Raw genomic sequence first — 20,071 nt, 5'->3', positions numbered from 1 at the left:
AATAAAGTCTGCCTAGAACGTCTCCTTCAATAAGAAACCCAATTGTAATCGGCTCCTCTAAGGAGGGTACTCTTCCTGCTATTTCAATAAAACAGATATAAAACAAAATTGTGCTAAACAAAGGTTACATCTAAAAACACAACATTTATTTTACTTTCCCAAAATGTACACATATAAAAGTAAAGACTGCTTTGCACATGCCAAAATAACAGATTCTTTATTCTTTATGTTCATTCAATTGTCACATAAATATTTCACCATGCATTTGAGAAAACATTGTGGCATTTTAGCCAAGAAAAGTAAAGCCTGGTACAGTTCAATTTCTCCTCATTGTCAAAGTTAAATCCCCCCCCCAATCCTAATTGTCACTCGATCTTTATTATCTTCCACTTGTTGTTTCAGAGTTCGCAACAAAGCTTATATTAATTACTCTGTCACACAGAGGTGTTCAACTTTAAATTTTTTCATTTTTACTTATTATGTATTTGAGGTTATTTAATACTTGTAAAATTATAGAACTCTTTTTTTTTTTTTTTTATATTAGCGGTGAAATATATTTTTTTCAGGAGCTGAGGGGGGGAGTCAATCTTGTTATGTGGGATGATAGCTAGCTGCTAAGAGGGTGACTATCCTACTTACCTATTGCTACATTCAAAGGATCATCATTTGAGAGTTATATTAGTAGTCTACTGGAGATGATATGCTTCTAAATGTAGTCAGAGTGACTGTTGTAGTGTATTCAAATAAACAATAGTTTCCTTGTCAAGAGGCTATAGTTTAAATTTAATTAAATCACAGTGAGCCAATATATACTTGGTAGGCTGGTGTGACTTTTTCATTATTTGGTGTGGTGTGGCTATGTCATAAATGCAGACTCTCCTGGACTGTCCATGAGATTCTTGAAATAGCAGGCAGTTTCCCAGACTCCTGGGAGTCTTCTCATCTCACAGACTGTGGCCCAGATCAGAAGAGGGTGGCAGATCCGCCACCTCTAGCGTCATGACACACAGTGTCATAACTCAGCTATACTTGTTCAGACTGCCTCAGCTTTTCAGACTTTGCAGAGACATAGGCCCCACCCCCACACACATGACCCTGAGAGACTGTGTCATTGGCTGACCGGACAGGAGAACTGCACTGAAGATAGTGGCAGACACAAGAAGAGCTGAGAGTTTGAGACAGACATAAGTGGGGCACAGAAAGTGAGGAGATATGAGGACTGAGGAGGAACATATAAAGAAGGATAATAAGAGAGGAATTAAAGGAGTGATATGTAGCCACCTGTAATATGACCTTTACCTGTTAAAACAATACATGTATAGATGCTGCAACAATACAACAATAGATGCTGCAGATGTACCCCTACCTCCCCTCCTCCTATTTTCTTATTGATACCCTCCACACCTTGTTGAAATTCAAATAAAAATAATGTAAAATAAAAATAAGATGAAGGAGTAATAAGTGGTACAACAGAGGGGGTAATAGTAAGAGATAAAGAGAACAGAGGTGGAGAAGTAAAGGGAGAGTAAGAGGAGAGAGGGAGCAGCGTAAGAGTTCCTGGGAGTTTGTATGGGTACATGATTTTTTTATTATATAGCTGGTGATATTAAATGGTCTTTCAGGCAACCATACCAGAAGTAATTTTTTTATTGGACAGTCTTCCAAGTTCAACGTAAAAAAGTAAAATACAAGTAAATAAATTTGTGTATATGTATACTTATGTAAATAATTTATTAAAAGTTCAAAATGTATTTGTTAAAATTTAATAGAAATTTATAGAAATAGATATTTTTGATATTTGAAGAATTTAGGGTCAAATACAGCCTCTAGGTTCCACCTGGTGGCACTGAACATGTCCCTGGGTGGCACTAGATAGGCCAATGGGTGTACCTAGACACACCCCTTTGGCATAGCAGGACACACCCCCCTTCAACAGCACACTGAATAGGTTTTACTTGGGGATTCTCCCTGAAATGATTTTTCAAAAGTATGGGCAATGTCAATGGTTCCCAAACTTGTGCAGTTTGCGGAAGGCACCCTTAGAGTCTCCATAATATTTTCAAGGCACCCCTCCAAAATAATTACTGAGCAGTCCCGTTTTATAAGTAGTTGGGTAAAAAAACGTAATAAGTATGTAGGTCAGGACAGAAATACTTATTTAGTTGTATGGAAAGATACACGTAAATCCAAGGGAAAATAATATTTTTATATATTTTTTTCAATTATATTTCTGTCAAAGAATAATTTACATCTAACTCACTCTTTGCCCCTGCATCATCATCCACACACTCTGTGCCCCTGCATCATCATCCACACTCTTTGTGCCCCTGCATCATCATTCACACACTCTGTGCCCCTGCATCATCATTCACTCTCTGTGCCCCTGCATCATCATCCACACTCTGTGCCCTCTCTGCATCCTCACCCTGCCTCCTCCTTAATTCTTATGCCCCTCCATTGCTGTTTCCTATCACTATTCCCCTCCATTTCTTTACTTACCATATTTGACTTTCTTTCTTCTATTTCTTCTTTCTTTTCTTCTTTCTTCTTACCAATTCGGCGGTGCCTGGGACCCAGCATCCTCTCTCCTGCCGCTTGTCAATGAATGTTGGGCGTGATGACATCACGCCAGACATTCAATGAGGAGGGAGGAGGATGCTGGGTCCCGGGCGCTGCTGGAATGGTAAGTTGTTTTTTGTTTTGTTTTTTTTGTCCCCTGGCCACGGCACCCCTGTGACAGTGCCACGGCACCCCTGTGACAGTGCCACGGCACCCCTGGGAGCCGCAGCGCACACTTTGGGAACCTAGGGACTATGTGCTTTCTTAGTTTAGTTGAAGCAAGGTGGTAAGGTTTCTGAGATCAGCGGTGGGCAATAGGCAGCCTTACAGGCCGCCACCGACGCCCTAGCCGGCTGCTCCTGACCTTATCAGAACTGGCCAGCCGATTTCCACTTCTAATGACCTCCCCTGCACAGTGCAGGGAGGTCATGCGGCATACCTGTAGGAGTGCACTTCCTTCTTCCTCTTTGGGACCACTAAAGGCTAGAGGGCCGTGCATGCGGATCAGACATAATAGGTCACAAACATAATGTAGTGACGCTGCAAAGCTTTTTAAAGAGAAAAAAATTAGTTTACATGTATATAATTAAGGGCACCCCTGTTCACTTTCACACAAACTTATCTGAGCTTACTATGATAAAGAGGACTATCCTGATAGTCTTACTAGTGCAGGTTTATGATGATCCTACCAAGCTAAAAGCAAGAACTTTTGATAACTGGGCATTCAAACTCTTAATGGTTTTAATGTGATCTATCTCAATGGAAATTAAGTTTGTCTGATGACTTTCATAATATGTGTTTGGGCAAATGATTCAGAAATTGGTTAGTAGTGGTCCAGTCTAAAAAGATTATGTGGTCATTAGATTGCACACACTCAGTTACTCTTCAAATTGGCATGGGCAGCTTTCTGACATATATGTCCTGTGGTAATGCTAAAGTAAGAATAACTGTACTTTTTTTGAAGTCCATCTATTCAGGAACATGCTGGCACAGTGTTTTATAGCTCAGAGCACTTGGATATTTGTACAAACATCAGTGCCTTTCCTGAAGTTGCAGCACATTTTTTGTCATAGTAGAAGCAAAGTGTTTGGCGTTTGTAGGTTCTTCCCATGTGTTTGTGTTGATTTCCTTTTGGTGCTCTGTTTACCTCCCTCACTCCAAAGACATAGTGGTAGGTTAACTGCCTTCTAACAAAATTAACCCGTGTGTGTGTGTGTGTGTGTGTGTGTGTGTGTGTGTGTGTTAGGGAATTTAGATTGTAAGCTCCACAGGGCAGGTACTTATATGAATGATTAAATATTCCTTGTAGAATGCTGAGTAATATAAGACCCTATATAAATTACTGTTAATAAATTGTTAATAAACCTCACTAATGGGTTTGTCAACTCAACACAACCATCGCACTAGATGGAGTCACACTTATCTCATCACACACCCTCTTTCAAATGTTTCCTGGGACTGCACCATGCTTTAGAGCGATTGTCAGCACTGGTTGAGCAAGTCCTTTAGTCTCCTGTAATGACACACAACATAGTCTACATGGGGGATCCCCATGTAGACGAAAGATATGAAATGCACATTTCATACGGGTTTAAAATAAAATGGAAGTAGTATGGCCACTTCTAGCACAGCAGAGGCCCTTGCAATTATTTTGTAGAGTAGTAAAACACATCAGTGAAAGCTGCTTATAGAATTGGTTTGTTGGATGCTAAAAATGTCATTTAAATTGCTAATTTGTGACAGGATGGACCGCCTATGCCACCCTGTCTGTTGTTGCTGGAAACCGGCTGGGCTTACTTTGCCACCGTTCCCTTTCGTTATTACGAATACGCCCCTCCTGCCGCAGTGGGAGGGGCCTGCTGCCACCACTAGACTCCTATACCGGCATCCAGAACCGGGTTTCTTCTGGGTCACTGACGCTGCTAGCGTATCTCGTTGCTGATGTACCTGGGCTGGTAACTCCGGACCTCTTACTATGGATCCAGGTTGCTGTGAATGGATCCCCCCCTGGCCTATCACATTGACCAGGGCTGCTGGGTAGCAGGCAGAGCAGCGGTACTGGAAACACTTTGGTCCAAAACCTCAGAGACAGCCGGAGAACGGATTAGATTTAGGGTCTAATGTGTAGATCACAGGGATACATCGATATTGAAGATGTTTCCAAGCAGGTCTTTGAAGCAAGATGTTTTTTTGCTCTCACTGATTAGAGGTATCAGTGATCAAGTCAGATGTTGAAATCCGAAGAACACTTACATTCTCACACAGCTCATATTTTATACAGTTCAGACATAGTCTATTTTTAGAATCAGGATGTAACCCTGCTTCCCAAAACATAAATTTACATGCATTGCAAAGCTAACGATATTTACATTTATCTGTGAAATTCTAGAAACGCTGTGATGTCCTACACCTGTTTTTCAGAAGCAGAGAATCCAGGAGCCAGTCTTAATTAAAAGTTCCTGCCTTCAATGTTGGACCTTCACACATCAAAAGATATCATTAACATGTGGCCTTTCATCAGACCATTCAGAATACATATTCACACAGAACAACAAAAACCAAAAACAAACTAGTTTCCCACATCACAATACACAAGAGGTTTGGTAAACACAGGCTCATTGTATCAGATATATACCGTATTTTTCGCTCCATAAGACGCACTTTTCCCACCCAAAAAAGTGGGGGGAAAAGTGTGTGCGTCTTATGGAGCGAATACTGCAAGCCAGGAAGGAAGGAAGAAAAGAAAACTTACATTTCCAGTGTGGAGAAGGTTGCGGATCCTCCTGATCGTCCGTCACCCCGCCTATCTGTGAGGACCTAGCTATCACATGGGACGGCACCTGTCATGTGGTGCACGTCCCATGTGATAGCTAGGTCCTCACAGATAGGCGGGGGGACGGACGATCAGGAGGATCCGAAGTGCTGAAGACATCTCGCGCGGAGGGAATAAGGTAAGGCTATAGTGTTTGTGTGTGTGTGCGCTGGAGGCTATAGTGTGTGTGTGTGTGTGTGTGTGCGCGCGCTGGAGGCTATAGTGTGTGTGTGTGTGTGTTTGTGTGCGCTGGAGGCTATATAGTGTGTGTATCTAAGAGTGGGGATCAGTGTGTTAATATAGTGTGTGTGTGTGTTGGTGAGTGAGAGTGGGGGGCCAGTGTATTTTGTGTGAGTGAAGGGGCCGTGTATTTTGTGTGAGTGAAGGGGCCGGTGTATTTTGTGTGAGTGAAGGGGCCGGTGTATTTTGTGTGAGTGAAGGGGCCGGTGTATGTTTTCCTCCTCTAAAAACTAGGTGCGCCTTATAGTCAGGTGCGTCTTATGGAGCGAAAAATAACAACTTTTCTACCCTGGTCTCAGGGATAACTATTTCCTATCTCACAATATACACACACAATATCAAAATAAGTGCATGCACAAATACATTAATAAGTGCCCTGCGCGATTTGCTTTAAATAAATTTTTACCAAAAGTCATTTACCCAGTCACAATATTAATAAGGTGTTGTGTGTCATTGTCTGCACTTCTCCCTGACATCGGAATCAGTCTGGGTGCATATTGCTTGCTTATTTTTATTCTTCAGAAATAATCTGAAAGTTATCCAATCCAGCTGTGTAGTTTTGTCCAGTTTTAATGGATTACTAAATGTAAAATGTTTTTCTTCTCTTCATACTCTCCACCCCCTACTCCCCATTGTGAAGTATGCACATCTGTAGCCACTACTCCCCTTACCCCTTCATTGAGGAGTACATTATAGCTGTTCTACTCGGAATGCAGGTTTTTTCTTGGTTTACTAGCATGAGAAGACTGTAGCTGTTTCAGGTTTTAAATCCAAAAAGGTTTGTGAAGAGTGAGACAGAATTGTGTTGCACAACTTCGTTGATAGAATTCTGCAGTGTACAATGACAGATGCACATAAACAATGGATATTTAATGGGCAGCTTCTGTTGTATGCTCCAAGATTCCATCACTAAAGTTTTGCAGCATAGCATGGCTGGAAAAGGGTTGCTATTCCAACCTGGACAGTTTAATGTCAAAGATGTTTCCATTGTTACATAGGGGAACTGTGTTAAACCCGGTTTAACTAGAGGAGAGAGGTCAGGGGTAAATTCTTTTTGAGTGGATGAGATCTTAAATACCAAAACTACCAAACTACCCAAGTGCTAAGTGGATATATCATACTCATTTTCCCAAGTCAATTATTTTAAGAACACTGGTAAATATTTTATACACATATCTATTTGATTGATCCTTCTTCTTCTAAGGCAGCTTAGCAGTTCTTAACTATTTTCTACAACTTGTAATGAGGGTAATGTAAGTTCACTGGCTGACAGAATCCACACCCCACCCAATCCTAGGAGGAGGGGGTCTGAAAATGGAGAAAAAGGGTGTGTGAGCAGTAGACGCACCCTGTCCATTTAAACAAGTCAACCCCACCCAGGGTGTGCCTGGTTTCAGCTCAAACCAGATCACTGTGCAGAATTATCAGACTGGCTTTTCAGAAGGCAAAGCATTGCAACTCTCCTTACATTTATATCACTATACAGTTTTATTCTCTTATATTTTCCCATAGTTACTATTATAAGTTTTTGCAATTTACAGAATTTTTACATATTGGCATGCTGCCCACATTTTAAATATTTAAATGTAAAAGTTATGCAGCATACATTTGTCTCCCAAAACAAAATGTTTGCTTTAATGTTTAATTCTTTAGTTTGGGTTACATATATACATTAGTGAACAGATTTGCTGGAAGTTGTAATAATTGTTTGACTGCATATGAAATAAATGGAAGCTTGTGGTTCACTTTAAATCTGAACACACATAGGGGCGTATTCAATTGTTAGCGTTAACGCTATCAAACGAGTGCTCAAAAAATCTTAGCGTTAATACGGTAATTACTCGCGGAATTTCAGCTCACTGCTCCCTGAGCTGCGAGCTGAAATTTCGCGAGAATACTACCGTATTAACGCTTTTCGCGCTCAATATTACCATACAAATGGTAATATTTTTTGAGCGCTCGTTTTTCAGCGTTAACGCTAACAATTGAATACCCCCCATAATGTGTTCTGGTTTTCAGGCACTTTGCATTCTAGTTGTGTGTGAAATACTGTATGCATGTCCTGTTTTGGAACATAGGAAAATATACTGTAGATATGTGTGGGTGCAAAGTATGTGTTTAGTAGGAAAATATTATTCATATTTGAGAAACTGCCGTATTGACTTTTGGAACTGTTTTTTGTAATTTATTTTTAAATTGACCCATTTTATTTATTTTTCTCTTCAAACTCTTTCTTCAGGCCTACAATTCCTCACCTCTAATGTCATCCCATTGCAAAATAAGCACTGAGAGATCACCTTCATCTCTTCTTAGTGACATCAAGATGGAACCGCCTGAGCAACTCTTAGACAGTGACTGCAGTTTTCCACAGGCTGAACCAGTTGACCTTTCTCTGCATAAACCCAAACGATCAACTCGCCGATCTCAGAGTCCTCCTCCTACTACATCCATGTGCCTGGGCACACCTCTATCAACACCTCCTCCGGTGGTCTCTCTATCAGGCCTTGGTTCAGCTGTTCCTGCTGTACTTTCTCCAGGTTCAATCTTGGCTTCAACTCAGGGCAGTGGTGGACAGCAGATACTTCATGTCATTCACACAATTCCCTCTGTCAATTTGCCCAGTAAAATGGGCAGTTTGCAAACCATACCTGTTGTGGTGCAGTCACTGCCTGTGGTATATACAGCAATGCCAACAGATGGTGTAACTGCATCATTCACTGTGCCACTAATAGGAGCTGATGGAAAAACAACAGGTAAGAACATACTGGGGTATGTGCTGACTGTTTAGTAATAATAGTTTGCCAGTAATTTATTGATGCATTTACTTTCTCTCCTTTCTTTAACCAACACCTATCTGACACATAACTGTTTAAGAAAAGCTAAAATGTGTTTGTGGTGTACAGAGAACATTGTCTTTTGCCTAACATCCAGTCAATGCTACTGCATTAGTTAGTACCCTATTTTCCTCCTCTCTGTGTGTCAGAACAAATGGTTCACTCTTTAATTAGACAGTGAGGCAACTGTACAGGCAGCAATACTTAGTGGGCAATAGCATTTTCAAATCTTTTTAAAAATGCTAATTATCTTTTCTTTCATACAGTTAATTAAGCTTTTTACCTCAGCTGGATCTAATAATGATGTTTGCATAATAGTTTAAGGGATGAGAAAAGGGCCATTTCAAATAGAGTGCAGATAGTTATAGTTTGTTGTCATTTAATCTTCCTTCTTCCCTTGGAAAGGATATTCTATTTTAGAAGTAAAGTTAACTGTTATTGTCCAGTCTTCTCTTGAGCTTTTCACTGTGGAATTTCTTGATATAATTTGGCACTTTGAAACAGCACTTGCAGGCCCTGAAGACACGGTGTGCATGTCCCTTCTAATATAACTGTCAATAATATTCTGATTACCCACCAGAAGGCATTTGTTTAAATCAAGAATGTGCAGCTTTCTTTGCCATCTATCTAGTTGCATGATTATCTTGGATGTTCAGCAATAGCTGAGACACCTATTTACATTAATAACATATTTCATATACACTGATGCATTTCCATATGTAATTTTAAGATAGAGCCCCATTTGCAGTGCCTAGCTTTTGTATATTTGTATTCAAGTATATAAGTAAGAAACATCCATACCTGCACTACTGTAACAATGGGGTCTAGTTATCAAGAACCCTCTAAAGTGAACATTTTCTGTTGCTGACAAATTTATCAATGAAATGTCAAGGGGCAACTGAGCAAAAGCCAGACAACTGATGTTTGGCCAGAATTGGATCATGCAACATGAGAGATCCTAAACACCCCAGGAAATCGTACAACTGAATGGCTGAAAACTTTAACCCCCTTGACATGCTTTGCATAAACAAATACCCTCAAACATGAATGAACTTCAGCGGTGTTATAAGGAAGTGTGGTCTAAAATTGTGCAAATAGAATATATGAGACTGATAAACACATACAGAAAATAATAGCTTCAGGTTATTGCTGCTAAAAGTTGTTCTTCATCTGAGTCATGGAGTGTACTTTTTCTTTTTCACACACAGACTGACTTTGACTTATTTTTAATACATAATAATAATGTAAAGTCTATAATGTATTAGTCGAATGAGATTTATCAAACTTAAGAAGTTGATTGGGGCTTGATGACTGTCAGTAATATCATGATATATAAAAAAACAGGTTTCAAAGCAGATGTCATTTTTCAAGTGGCTGTAATTTATTTAATTTTATAATAAATACTCACTTTATTAGTGGCCACTTTATTAGGTACACCTGCACAATGCAAATGTATAATCAGCCAATCATGTGGCAGCAACTCCAATGTATAAAATAATGCAGACATGATCAAGAGGTTCCGTTGTTGTTCAGATCAAAAGCCAGAATGGGGAAGAAATGTGATCTAAGTGACTTTGACTGTTTGCACCAGACAGGGTGGTTTGAGTATCTCAGAAACTGCAGGTCTCCAAGGATTTTCAGGCTAGAGTTTATACAGAATGGTTCGCATAAAAACAAAAACATTCAGTGAGTGGCAGTTCTGCGGGCAAAAGCACCTTGTTAATGAGAGGAGTCGGAGAGAAATAGCCCACCATGTTCAAACTGACAGGAAGCTGACCGTAGCTCAAATAACCATTCAACTCAGACTATTTTACCTCTGACTCCCTACTCTGACTCCTTTATAAATGGCAAACGTATATTAATTTGTAATAACACGGTGGCTTAGTGGTTAGCACTTCTGTCTCAGCACTGGGGTCATGAATTCGATTCCCGACCATGGCCTTATCTGTGTGGAGTTTGTATGTTCTCCCTGTGTTTGCGGGTGCTCTGGTTTCCTCCCACACTCCAAAAACATACTGGTATCATCATCATTTATTTATATAGCTCCACCAATTCCGCAGTGCTGGACAGAGAACTCACTCACATCAGTCCCTGACTGATTGGAGCTTACAGTCTAAATTCCCTCACACACACACAGACAGACAGACAAAGACCAGGGTCAATTTGATAGCAGCCAATTAGCCTACTAGTATGTTTTTTGGTGTGTGGGAGGAAACCGGAGCACCCCGAGGAAACACACGCAAATATGGGGAGAACATACAAACTCCAAACAGATAAGACCATAGTCGGGAATTGAACTCATGACCCCAGTGTTGTGAGGCAGAAGTGCTATCCACTTAGCCACCGTGCTGGTAGGATAATTGCTATTAAATTACCCTTAGTTTCTTTCGGTCTGTGTGTGTATGTTAGGGGATTTAGATTGGAAGCTCCAATGGGGCAGGGATTGATGTGAATGAGTTTTCTGTACAGCATTGCGGAATTAGTGGTGCTATATAAATAGATGAAAATGATTATGATGAATAAGAAATTTACTGTAGTAGAATGGCAGCACAAGGCATTTTCATCACACACCGAAAATCATCAAGCTACTTGGATTAATTGTACATACAATATATTATATCAAAGTTAAAAAAGAAAACCGTGCTAAATTCCTATGAAAGTAAATTTGCAACATACTATGCATTTAATAAAATTATAAAAAAGGTTTTAACAGAAACATAGGATATACCTTAAAACTAAAGAATATATAAAATGTGAGACTAACAGAACATAATAAGCAGTCCTCTGCATACAAACATTTCATAATATTACCAAATGCGTTCCTATAAATATATTTAACTACTCCTCTACTGTGTATGGTAAATCTAACAGAAGATAGAAAATTGCACACATAGGATCTCTCTTTAATCAACATTATATGAATAGGACTGTTAGACCACAAAATATACAGTTATGGGCAAAAGTTTTGAGAATTACACAAATATTATTTTTCACAAAGTCTGCTGCCTCAGTTTTTATGATGGCAATTTGCATATACTCAATATCCTGAAAATTGATCAGATGAATTGCAATGAATTTCAAAGTCCCTCTTTGCCTTGACAATGAACTTTATCCCAAAACAACATTTCCACTGCATTTGAGCCATGCCACAAAGGGACCAGCTGACATCAGGTCAGTGATGCTCTCATTAACACAGGTGAGAGTGTTGACGAGGACAAGGCTGGAGATCACTCTGTCATGCTGATTGAGTTAGAATAACAGACTGGAAACTTTAAAAGGAGGGTGATGCTTGAAATCATTGTTTTTCCTCTGTTAACCATGGTTATCTGCAAGAAAACACATGCAGTTATCATTGCTTTGCACAAAAAGAGCTTCACAGGTAATTGTATTGCTGCTATAGTAAGATTGCACTTAAATCAACCATTTATCGGATCATAAAGAACTTCAAGGAGAGAGGTTCAATAGTTGTAAAGAAGTCTTAAGGGTGCCCAAGAATGTCCAGCAAATGTCAGGACCATCTCCTAAAGTTGATTCAGCTGCGATATTGGGCACCACCAGTGCAGAGCGTGCTCAGGAATGGAAGCAGACAGGTGTGAGTGCATCTGCACGCAGAGTGAGGCAAAGACTTTTGGAGGTTGGCCTGGTGTCATGAAGGTCACCAAAGAAGCCACGTCTCTCCAGCAAAAACATCAGGGACAGACTGATATTTGCAAAAGGTACAGGGAATGGACTGCTGAGGTCTTTGGTAAAGTAATTTTCTCTCATGAATCCCCTTTCAGATTGTTTGGGGCATCTGGAAAAACGCTTGTCCGGAGAAGGTAAGGTGAGTGCTACTATCAGTCCTGTGTCATGCCAAAGCATCCTGAGACCATTCATTTGTGGGGTTGCTTCTCAGTGTAACAACCTGCCTCCTGGACTTTTGGACTCTATTATTTGTATTGCTATTTTGTGTTTCAGCAGTACCTCTTTTCACCAGAGGTGCTGCTATTGTGCATTATTCTTGTGCTTAAGGAGTTAACCTGTATGTTCACTAATTATCTCATGCACCTGGGTGTGTCTCATTCCCATTATATATATACCTGTTCCTCCCAGCAGTCATTGCTGGTTATTGTTGTCCCATCCTGTGATGTCCTTTCCTGTTGTCCTAATCCTGATGTCATTTCCTGTTGTCCTTACCTGATTGTTTCTGGACATTCATGCTACTTGCTGCATCAGCTGGAACCTGGTATTTATCACTGCTCCTTATAACCTGTTGTTATCACCTCTCTGCAAATAAACACAGAGTGTTTTCACCGAATTCATGACTCCTAGCTGTACTTCTGTTTGAGAACCGTGACAGTATAACCAGCCCAAAAAACAGCTTTGGAGTCAGGTGAAAGTTTTGTTTTATTCTGGGACTTTTTTTTGCTGCAATCAAGTTTTCATTTGTCTTTTGCAACATGTCTGTTTTACCAATCATGGAATTACCCCTGCTACAAACCTTACAAATGGACATTATATTGTTACGCTCCCAGCTGGCCAAATTTTCCACTTTGCTTTTGGACCCACTCAGGAGACTATCAGAGACTGTTTCACTGAAATCTAATACTGTTGATTTGACCCAGCCAACTCTGTCTGCTGCTGAATCCGTGCCGCCAACACCTTGCAATAATACCATGTCAAATTTGCATTTAACTAACAACTGTAGTTTAACTAATGCCCGGTTCACAAGTGGGCCACGCCCCCATCTGACCGAAGTGGAGCGACAGCGCAGAGTAACCAACAAACTGTGTCTCTACTGTGCCAGCAATGCACATTTCTTGCAGGACTGTCCTGTCCGTAGACCACGTCAGCTTACTGAACCATCTCCTGTTGTTTCCTCTCGGCACTCCAAATCTGTTTATGCTCCAGCATTCCTGTTCTCTGCGAAGAGACCCAATCTGCCAGCTCCAGCCGCCTGTCCTGAGGCACCCATTCCCTCTGTCTCCTGTGTCGAGGTGCCAGCCTCTGTCTCCTGTGTCGAGGTGCCAGCCTCTGTCTCCTGTGTCGAGGTGCCAGCCTCTGTCTCCTGTGTCGAGGTGCCAGCCTCTGTCTCCTGTGTCGAGGTGCCAGCCTCTGTCTCCTGTGTCGAGGTGCCAGCCTCTGTCTCCTGTGTCGAGGTGCCAGCCTCTGTCTCCTGTGCCGAGGTGCCAGCCTCTGTCTCCTGTGCCGAGGTGCCAGCCTCTGTCTCCAGTTTTGAGGTCACATCATCTGCCTCCAGCTCTGAGGACACATCATCTGCCTCCAGCTCTGAGGTCACATCATCTGCCTCCAGCTCTGAGGTCACATCATCTGCCTCCAGCTTGGAGCCTGCTGCCACTGTGTCCGGTCCCGAGTCTCCTGCCACTGTGTCCGGTCCCGAGTCTCCTGCCACTGTGTCCGGTCCCGAGTCTCCTGCCACTGTGTCCGGTCCCGAGTCTCCTGCCACTGTGTCCGGTCCCGAGTCTCCTGCCACTGTGTCCGGTCCCGAGTCTCCTGCCACTGTGTCCGGTCCCGAGTCTCCTGCCACTGTGTCCGGTCCCGAGTCTCCTGCCACTGTGTCCGGTCCCGAGTCTCCTGCCACTGTGTCCGGTCCCGAGTCTCCTGCCACTGTGTCCGGTCCCGAGTCTCCTGCCACTGTGTCCGGTCCCGAGTCTCCAGCCGCTATCTCTGTTCCTGAGCTCCAATCTGCTCCTGAGGGGGCGCTGCCCTTCCAGTCTGCTCCAGAGAGGGCGCTGCCCTTACAGTCTGCTCCAGAGGGGGCGCTGCCCTTACAGTCTGCTCCAGAGGGGGCGCTGCCCTTCCAGTCTGCTCCAGAGGGGGCGCTGCCCTTCCAGTCTGCTCCAGAGGGGGCGCTGCCCTTCCAGTCTGCTCCAGAGGGGGCGCTGCCCTTCCAGTCTGCTCCAGAGAGGGCGCTGCCCTTCCAGTCTGCTCCAGAGGGGGCGCTGCCCTTCCAGTCTGCTCCAGAGGGGGCGCTGCCCTTCCAGTCTGCTCCAGAGGGGGCGCTGCCCTTCCAGTCTGCTCCAGAGGGGGCGCTGCCCTTCCAGTCTGCTCCAGAGGGGGTCCTGTCCATGCGGTCCAGCCCGAGTTGCCAGTCCATGCGGTCCAGCCCGAGTTGCCAGTCCATGCGGTCCAGCCCGAGTTGCCAGTCCATGCGGTCCAGCCCGAGTTGCCAGTCCATGCGGTTCAGCCCGAGTTGCCAGTCCATGCGGTCCAGCCCGAGTTGCCAGTCCATGCGGTCCAGCCCGAGTTGCCACTTGGTGCTGTCTGCCCTCAGGCTTCTCAAAGTGCTGTCTGCCCTCAGGCTTCTCAAAGTGCTGTCTGCCCTCAGGCTTCTCAAAGTGCTATCAAGTCTGCCGCCCAGTCCGGGCCAGCTCCCAAGCCTTCCGCCCAGTCCGGGCCTGCTGCCAAGCCTGCCGCCCATTCTGGGTCTCCTGTCAAGCCTGCCGCCCAGTCCGGGCCTGCTCCCAAGCCTGCCGCCCAGTCCGGGCCTGCTCCCAAGCCTGCCGCCCAGCCCGGGCCTGCTGCCGGGCCTGCTGCCAAGCCTGCTGCCCATTCTGGGTCTCCTGTCAAGCCTGCTGCCCAGTCCGGGCCTGCCACCAAGTCTGAACTACCACCTACCTTCAATGGGGATATACAGCAATTTAATGCTCTGATTAAATTTTTTATATCCTATTTACCATCAGTACCTGACCTCCTAGATAGCCAACGGAAGCAAGTATATTACCTGTTGTCCAATTTTACAGGGAAAGCTCTGGAATGGGCCAGCCCCTTTGTTGAGACCAGAGATCCCATCCTTTCCGATTTACAACTTTTTTGTGAGGCAGTGTTCAAGGAATTTGTTCCAGCACTTGTCAGTTTTACTCCTTGCATGTCTGTTGTGCCAACTTCGTTGTCTCCAGTTGCCCAACCTTTGAGGCTACCTGCATGTTCTATTCAGTTTGAGCAATCCTGTGTCCCTAAAAAGAAAGCAAAGAAAAAGAAATGTAAAAAGAAGAGAGGTGAGACTTCGGGATTCCCGCATTCCTTGGACATGGTTTCCGTACCTTCTCTGTCCATGGATGAGGATTTCTCCACCACATACCCGATAGTGGACTATGACTCGGACACTTTTGAACACTTTTGGTGATATGGGCGTCTGGAATCCGCCCTTTAGGGAGGGGGTACTGTAACAACCTGCCTCCTGGTATTTTGGACTCTATTATTTGTATTGCTATTTTGTGTTTCAGCAGTACCTCTTTTCACCAGAGGTGCTGCTATTGTGCATTATTCTTGTGCTTAAGGAGTTAATCTGTATGTTCACTAATTATCTCATGCACCTGGGTGTGTCTCATTCCCCTTATATATACCTGTTCCTCCCAGCAGTCATTGCTGGTTATTGTTGTCCCATCCTGTGATGTCCTTTCCTGTTGTCCTAATCCTGATGTCATTTCCTGTTGTCCTTACCTGATTGTTTCTGGACATTCATGCTACTTGCTGCATCAGCTGGAACCTGGTATTTATCACTGCTCCTTATAACCTGTTGTTATCACCTTTCTGCAAATAAACACAGAGTGTTTTCACCGAATTCATGACTCCTAGCTGTACTTCCTAGCTGTAGTTCATTCACAATTTTTCCTAAGAACACAGCCATGAATAAAGAATGGTACCAAAACATCCTCCAAGAGCAACTTCTCCCAGCCATCCAAGATCAGTTTGGTGATGAACAATGCCTTTTCCAGCATGATGCAGCACCTTATCATAAGGCAAAATTGATAAAGTGGCTCAGGGATCAAAACATCAAAATTTTAGGTCCATGACTAGGAAACTCCCAGACCTTAATCCCATTGAGAACTTGTGGTCAATCCTCAAGAAGCGTGTGGACAAATAAAAACCCACACATTCTGACAAATTTCCAAGCATTGATAAGGCAAGAATGGGCGGCCATCAGTCAGTATGCGGCCCAGAAGTTGATTGACAGCATGTCAGGGCAAATTGCAGAGGTCTTCAAAAAGAAGGGACACCACTGCAAATATTGACTTTTTGCAGAGACTTAATTTAACTGTCAATAAGTCTTTGACACTTATGGAATGCTTGTAATTTCACTTCAGTATACCATAGCAATATCTGACAAAAAGGTCTAAAAACACGGAAGTAGCAAACTTTGTGAAAACCAATACTTGTGTCATTCTCAAAACGATTGTCTATGACTGTATATTCTTAAGCAAAATAACAGAACAAAAAAATCTTGTGTGATGAAAATATGCAATACTGTTACTCAATGCACGCTTAGTATTTTTCCTAAATCTTTGAAGAATTTGTCCCCAGGAAAAGTATAGCCTCAGTCAGATCCTCCTGCATGGACTCTCAAATCTGGTCTAATTATCCTAAGAGCAGAGAATGACCTCTTAACAGTAACTTTGGGTCGGTGGCAAAGCAGTAACCACCAAGGCAACAGCTATGACAATTTCTGTGTATAAAGGAGTAACTTCCTTCATGGTTAGTTTTGATGAACAATCAAATCTTTCTATTTCTTTTACTGCAAGTGAGAAATTTCATTGAAATGTATTCAATTTGTTCTCTATGGATTGTGACCATGTATTCATTTCTAAGTGTCAATGCTTTGATCCATGTGTTCCAAATATTGGTCAAAATCAGTCATCCTCAGTTGATGAGCATGAAGACATGACAGCAGCACTAGTTTCTTCCTCCTCCTGACATTCATGCAAACATTCATTCTAGCTGCTACCTCTGACAGAGCATCTTTTCCTTTTGTCAGCTGTTGACCATCCACCAGAACCAGTGCATTCGGTCTACATAAATAGCTGCCTAAAGAATTTTGTCAGCAACAGTTTTTCCCCTCTTGTGTTCAATCAATAGAACAACATTGTCCTGCTGTGCTTATCTTTATTTTTGGTTTGTTTGTTTGTTTTTTGTTTTCGCCTCCTGCCATTTTTGCATTTTTATTTTTTTTAGCTGGAGTTGGAATATTTTTTCCAACTCCCAACCACACCCAAAATTGCCTCCGATACCATGACTGTGACTCCACAGCCCTGGTTACCACAGGGGTATGCTGAATAGTATCTCTGAACGCACAGCACATTGAATCTTGAAGTAGATGGGCTACAGCTTTATAAGACAACACTAAATTCCCCTCTTGAATAGGAGATTGAGGAAACAGGAGATTGAGTATACAGTGGACAAGGGCTCACTAAAACTGAACAGTAGGCGATTGGGAAAACGTCTTCTACGATATGCAAATTGTAAGGTCAGAATTTTGGTGTAAGCCACATGGATCCATCCACATGCCTTGTGTCATCGTTGTAGATTGGTGGTGGTGTAATAGTGTGGGGAATGTTTTCTTGGCACATAATATCAATTTAGCATTGTTTAAATGCCACAGGCATCCTTCTTTATTGTTGCTGACCATGTGCATCCCTTTATGGCCACAGTCTACCCATCTTCTAATGGATACAGCAGATAATGCAATATGTCACAAAGCACATGTCATTTCAAAATGGTTCCACAAACTTAACAATGAGTTCAGTGTACCCCAATGGTTACCACATTCACCAGATTTCAATCCAATAGAGCATCTTTCGGATGTGGTGGAACTGAAGATTCACAGCATGAATGTGCAGACAATAAACTTGCAGCAACTGTGTGATGCTATCATGTTACATGAACCAAAGAATGCTTCCAGCTTTCCAGCAGCTTTTTGATTCCATGTCACAATGAATTCAGGCTGGTCTAAGGGCAAAGGGGGGTCATACCCAGTACCAGAAAGATGTACCTAATTAAGTGGCCATTGAGTGTATAGTGCTTACACTACCTGCTATGACCTGACCAATTTAAGCATGTGAGGCGCCTGGTTTCTAGTGCTAAAATACATGGGTGCACGAACTGTAAATGCACACTTCATAATGCACGGTTTAATTTTGTGATTGTACCATATACAGAATTAACCACACACCAAAATATATTGACAGCAACATATACAACCAGAAAACCATGTCTTCACATCTGGAAAGTGACTGTGAGTTGCAACCTTAAAGAAAGCTCTTTAAAAAAATGTCTTTATCTTTTCTTTATTTTAGGGAGGACCCATAGCATAATGTTACGGTCACCGATTTCTGAAGTTGAAGACTCTGATTCAAGGGCAGACCAGTCTCCATGTGAAATTGGTCAGGTTGACTTCTCACATAATTCAGGTATCTAATGGTAACTTATTTTGTTTTGGAGTAAAATTAATTCTACATGATATTTTGATGACTAACAATACATCCAAAAAAATAATACAATACATTCATCAATCAGGATATCAGAAGCTTATGTCTTGTGCTAATTAAACAGGTAGAGACGTGGTCAGCCAATTTGGTTCTTGTGCATGCTCTTTGGCTGATCCAAAAGTTGTGCAAATTTGTTCATAGATCTAAGGGTATGGCATTGCAGAATAACCCGACCACAATAAGTATTGCCAGCAGAAGAAATGTTGAAAAGACATATACTGTAAATGCAATCCTCCACTGATTACTTTTACTCCTAAGCTATGCTTTGGACACTCAAATTATTTTACTCCTATTTCTGCAACTTTTAAGATTAAACTGATGAACTTTATGACAGGAGAAATGGAGAACTTGCAAAGCTGTTTGGGACTAACTGTGAGACTTGTAGTGACACATAATGGAGCCTTCCTGTTCACTTTGCTAATCCCCCACGCAGCGATGCTAGAGAAATATAAACTGTGATTGTAAACTGCATTTCTAATTTTTTACCTTTAGGCTTTTAGAAAGATGGTTCCCTTCCATACCGCTAGAGGGGAATGAAGGCAATTCATAATGGGGAAAATTTTGCCACTAAATTTTTTTATGCAAATTGTGGTTATTGTGACATTTGCATGTGCTTAGAATTGTATACTTAGCTTAACAAACTAAAGCATTGTTTGCTTGCTTGTTTGTTTTTTAGATTTCAAAAGTGTGATAAAGAAGACATCAATATACAAAAAAAAAAATTGATTTTAAAATTAAACACTCAGTACCAGATAGTCGAAAGTGAAATGCCTAGATACTTCTGACTGTCACTATATTGAAATGTCTTAATATGAGTCAGCAGTGTATAAATGGGTTTATGCGTGAAACCCTACGTTATCTAACCTCTTAGAAAATATTTTCCACATCCAGGGGCAGATTGGCCATGTAACAAACCGGAACTTTTCCCGGTAGGCTGGTGGCCTCAGGAGGCTGCCTAGCATTGTACTAGGTTGCTGGGCCCTCCTTCGGGACTAGCCACCTTCCTTAATGTGGCCACGGATCCCTCCCTCCTTCCCTCACCTCAGTGGCTGCAGTCTCCTACAGAGGTCACATGGGATGTGTCACATGATAGGTGCCGTCCCATGTGTTCAGTGAGAGGAGTCTGCAGCAGGAACAAGGTAAGTGTGAGGCTGCTAGTGTGTGTGGAGGGGGGGCTCCTAAAGTGTGTGTGTCGGATACGGTCACTGCTTAAGTCTGTGTAGGACAGTGAGGGGGCTGCTACTGTGTGGAATGGGGGAGTCTGTCTTAATAGTACATTGGTGGGAGGTAGGCTATTAATTTAATGATGGAGTTTAGGTTGGGGTTAATTATTTAATGGGTGCTATTTGTGGGGTGAAGGT

General features: G+C 42.4%; 1 protein-coding gene across 2 annotated transcripts in view; it reads left to right on the top strand.

The window, feature by feature from the left end:
• LOC142100784 (Krueppel-like factor 8) overlaps window positions 1-20,071 on the top strand; it is a 121,688-nt gene that overhangs the window by 65,705 nt on the left and 35,912 nt on the right. For both annotated transcript variants that reach the window (XM_075184589.1, XM_075184590.1), the window contains 2 exons: window positions 7,851-8,364; window positions 18,519-18,632. In XM_075184589.1, the coding sequence (XP_075040690.1) occupies window positions 7,851-8,364; window positions 18,519-18,632 (628 nt within the window). The remainder of the gene's footprint in view (window positions 1-7,850; window positions 8,365-18,518; window positions 18,633-20,071) is intronic.

The sequence above is a fragment of the Mixophyes fleayi genome, chromosome 9 (assembly GCF_038048845.1).
Source record: "Mixophyes fleayi isolate aMixFle1 chromosome 9, aMixFle1.hap1, whole genome shotgun sequence".
Lineage (NCBI taxonomy): Eukaryota > Metazoa > Chordata > Amphibia > Anura > Limnodynastidae > Mixophyes > Mixophyes fleayi.
The sequence above is the reverse complement of the archived record's forward strand: the minus strand, read 5'-3'. Positions and strand labels throughout refer to the sequence as shown.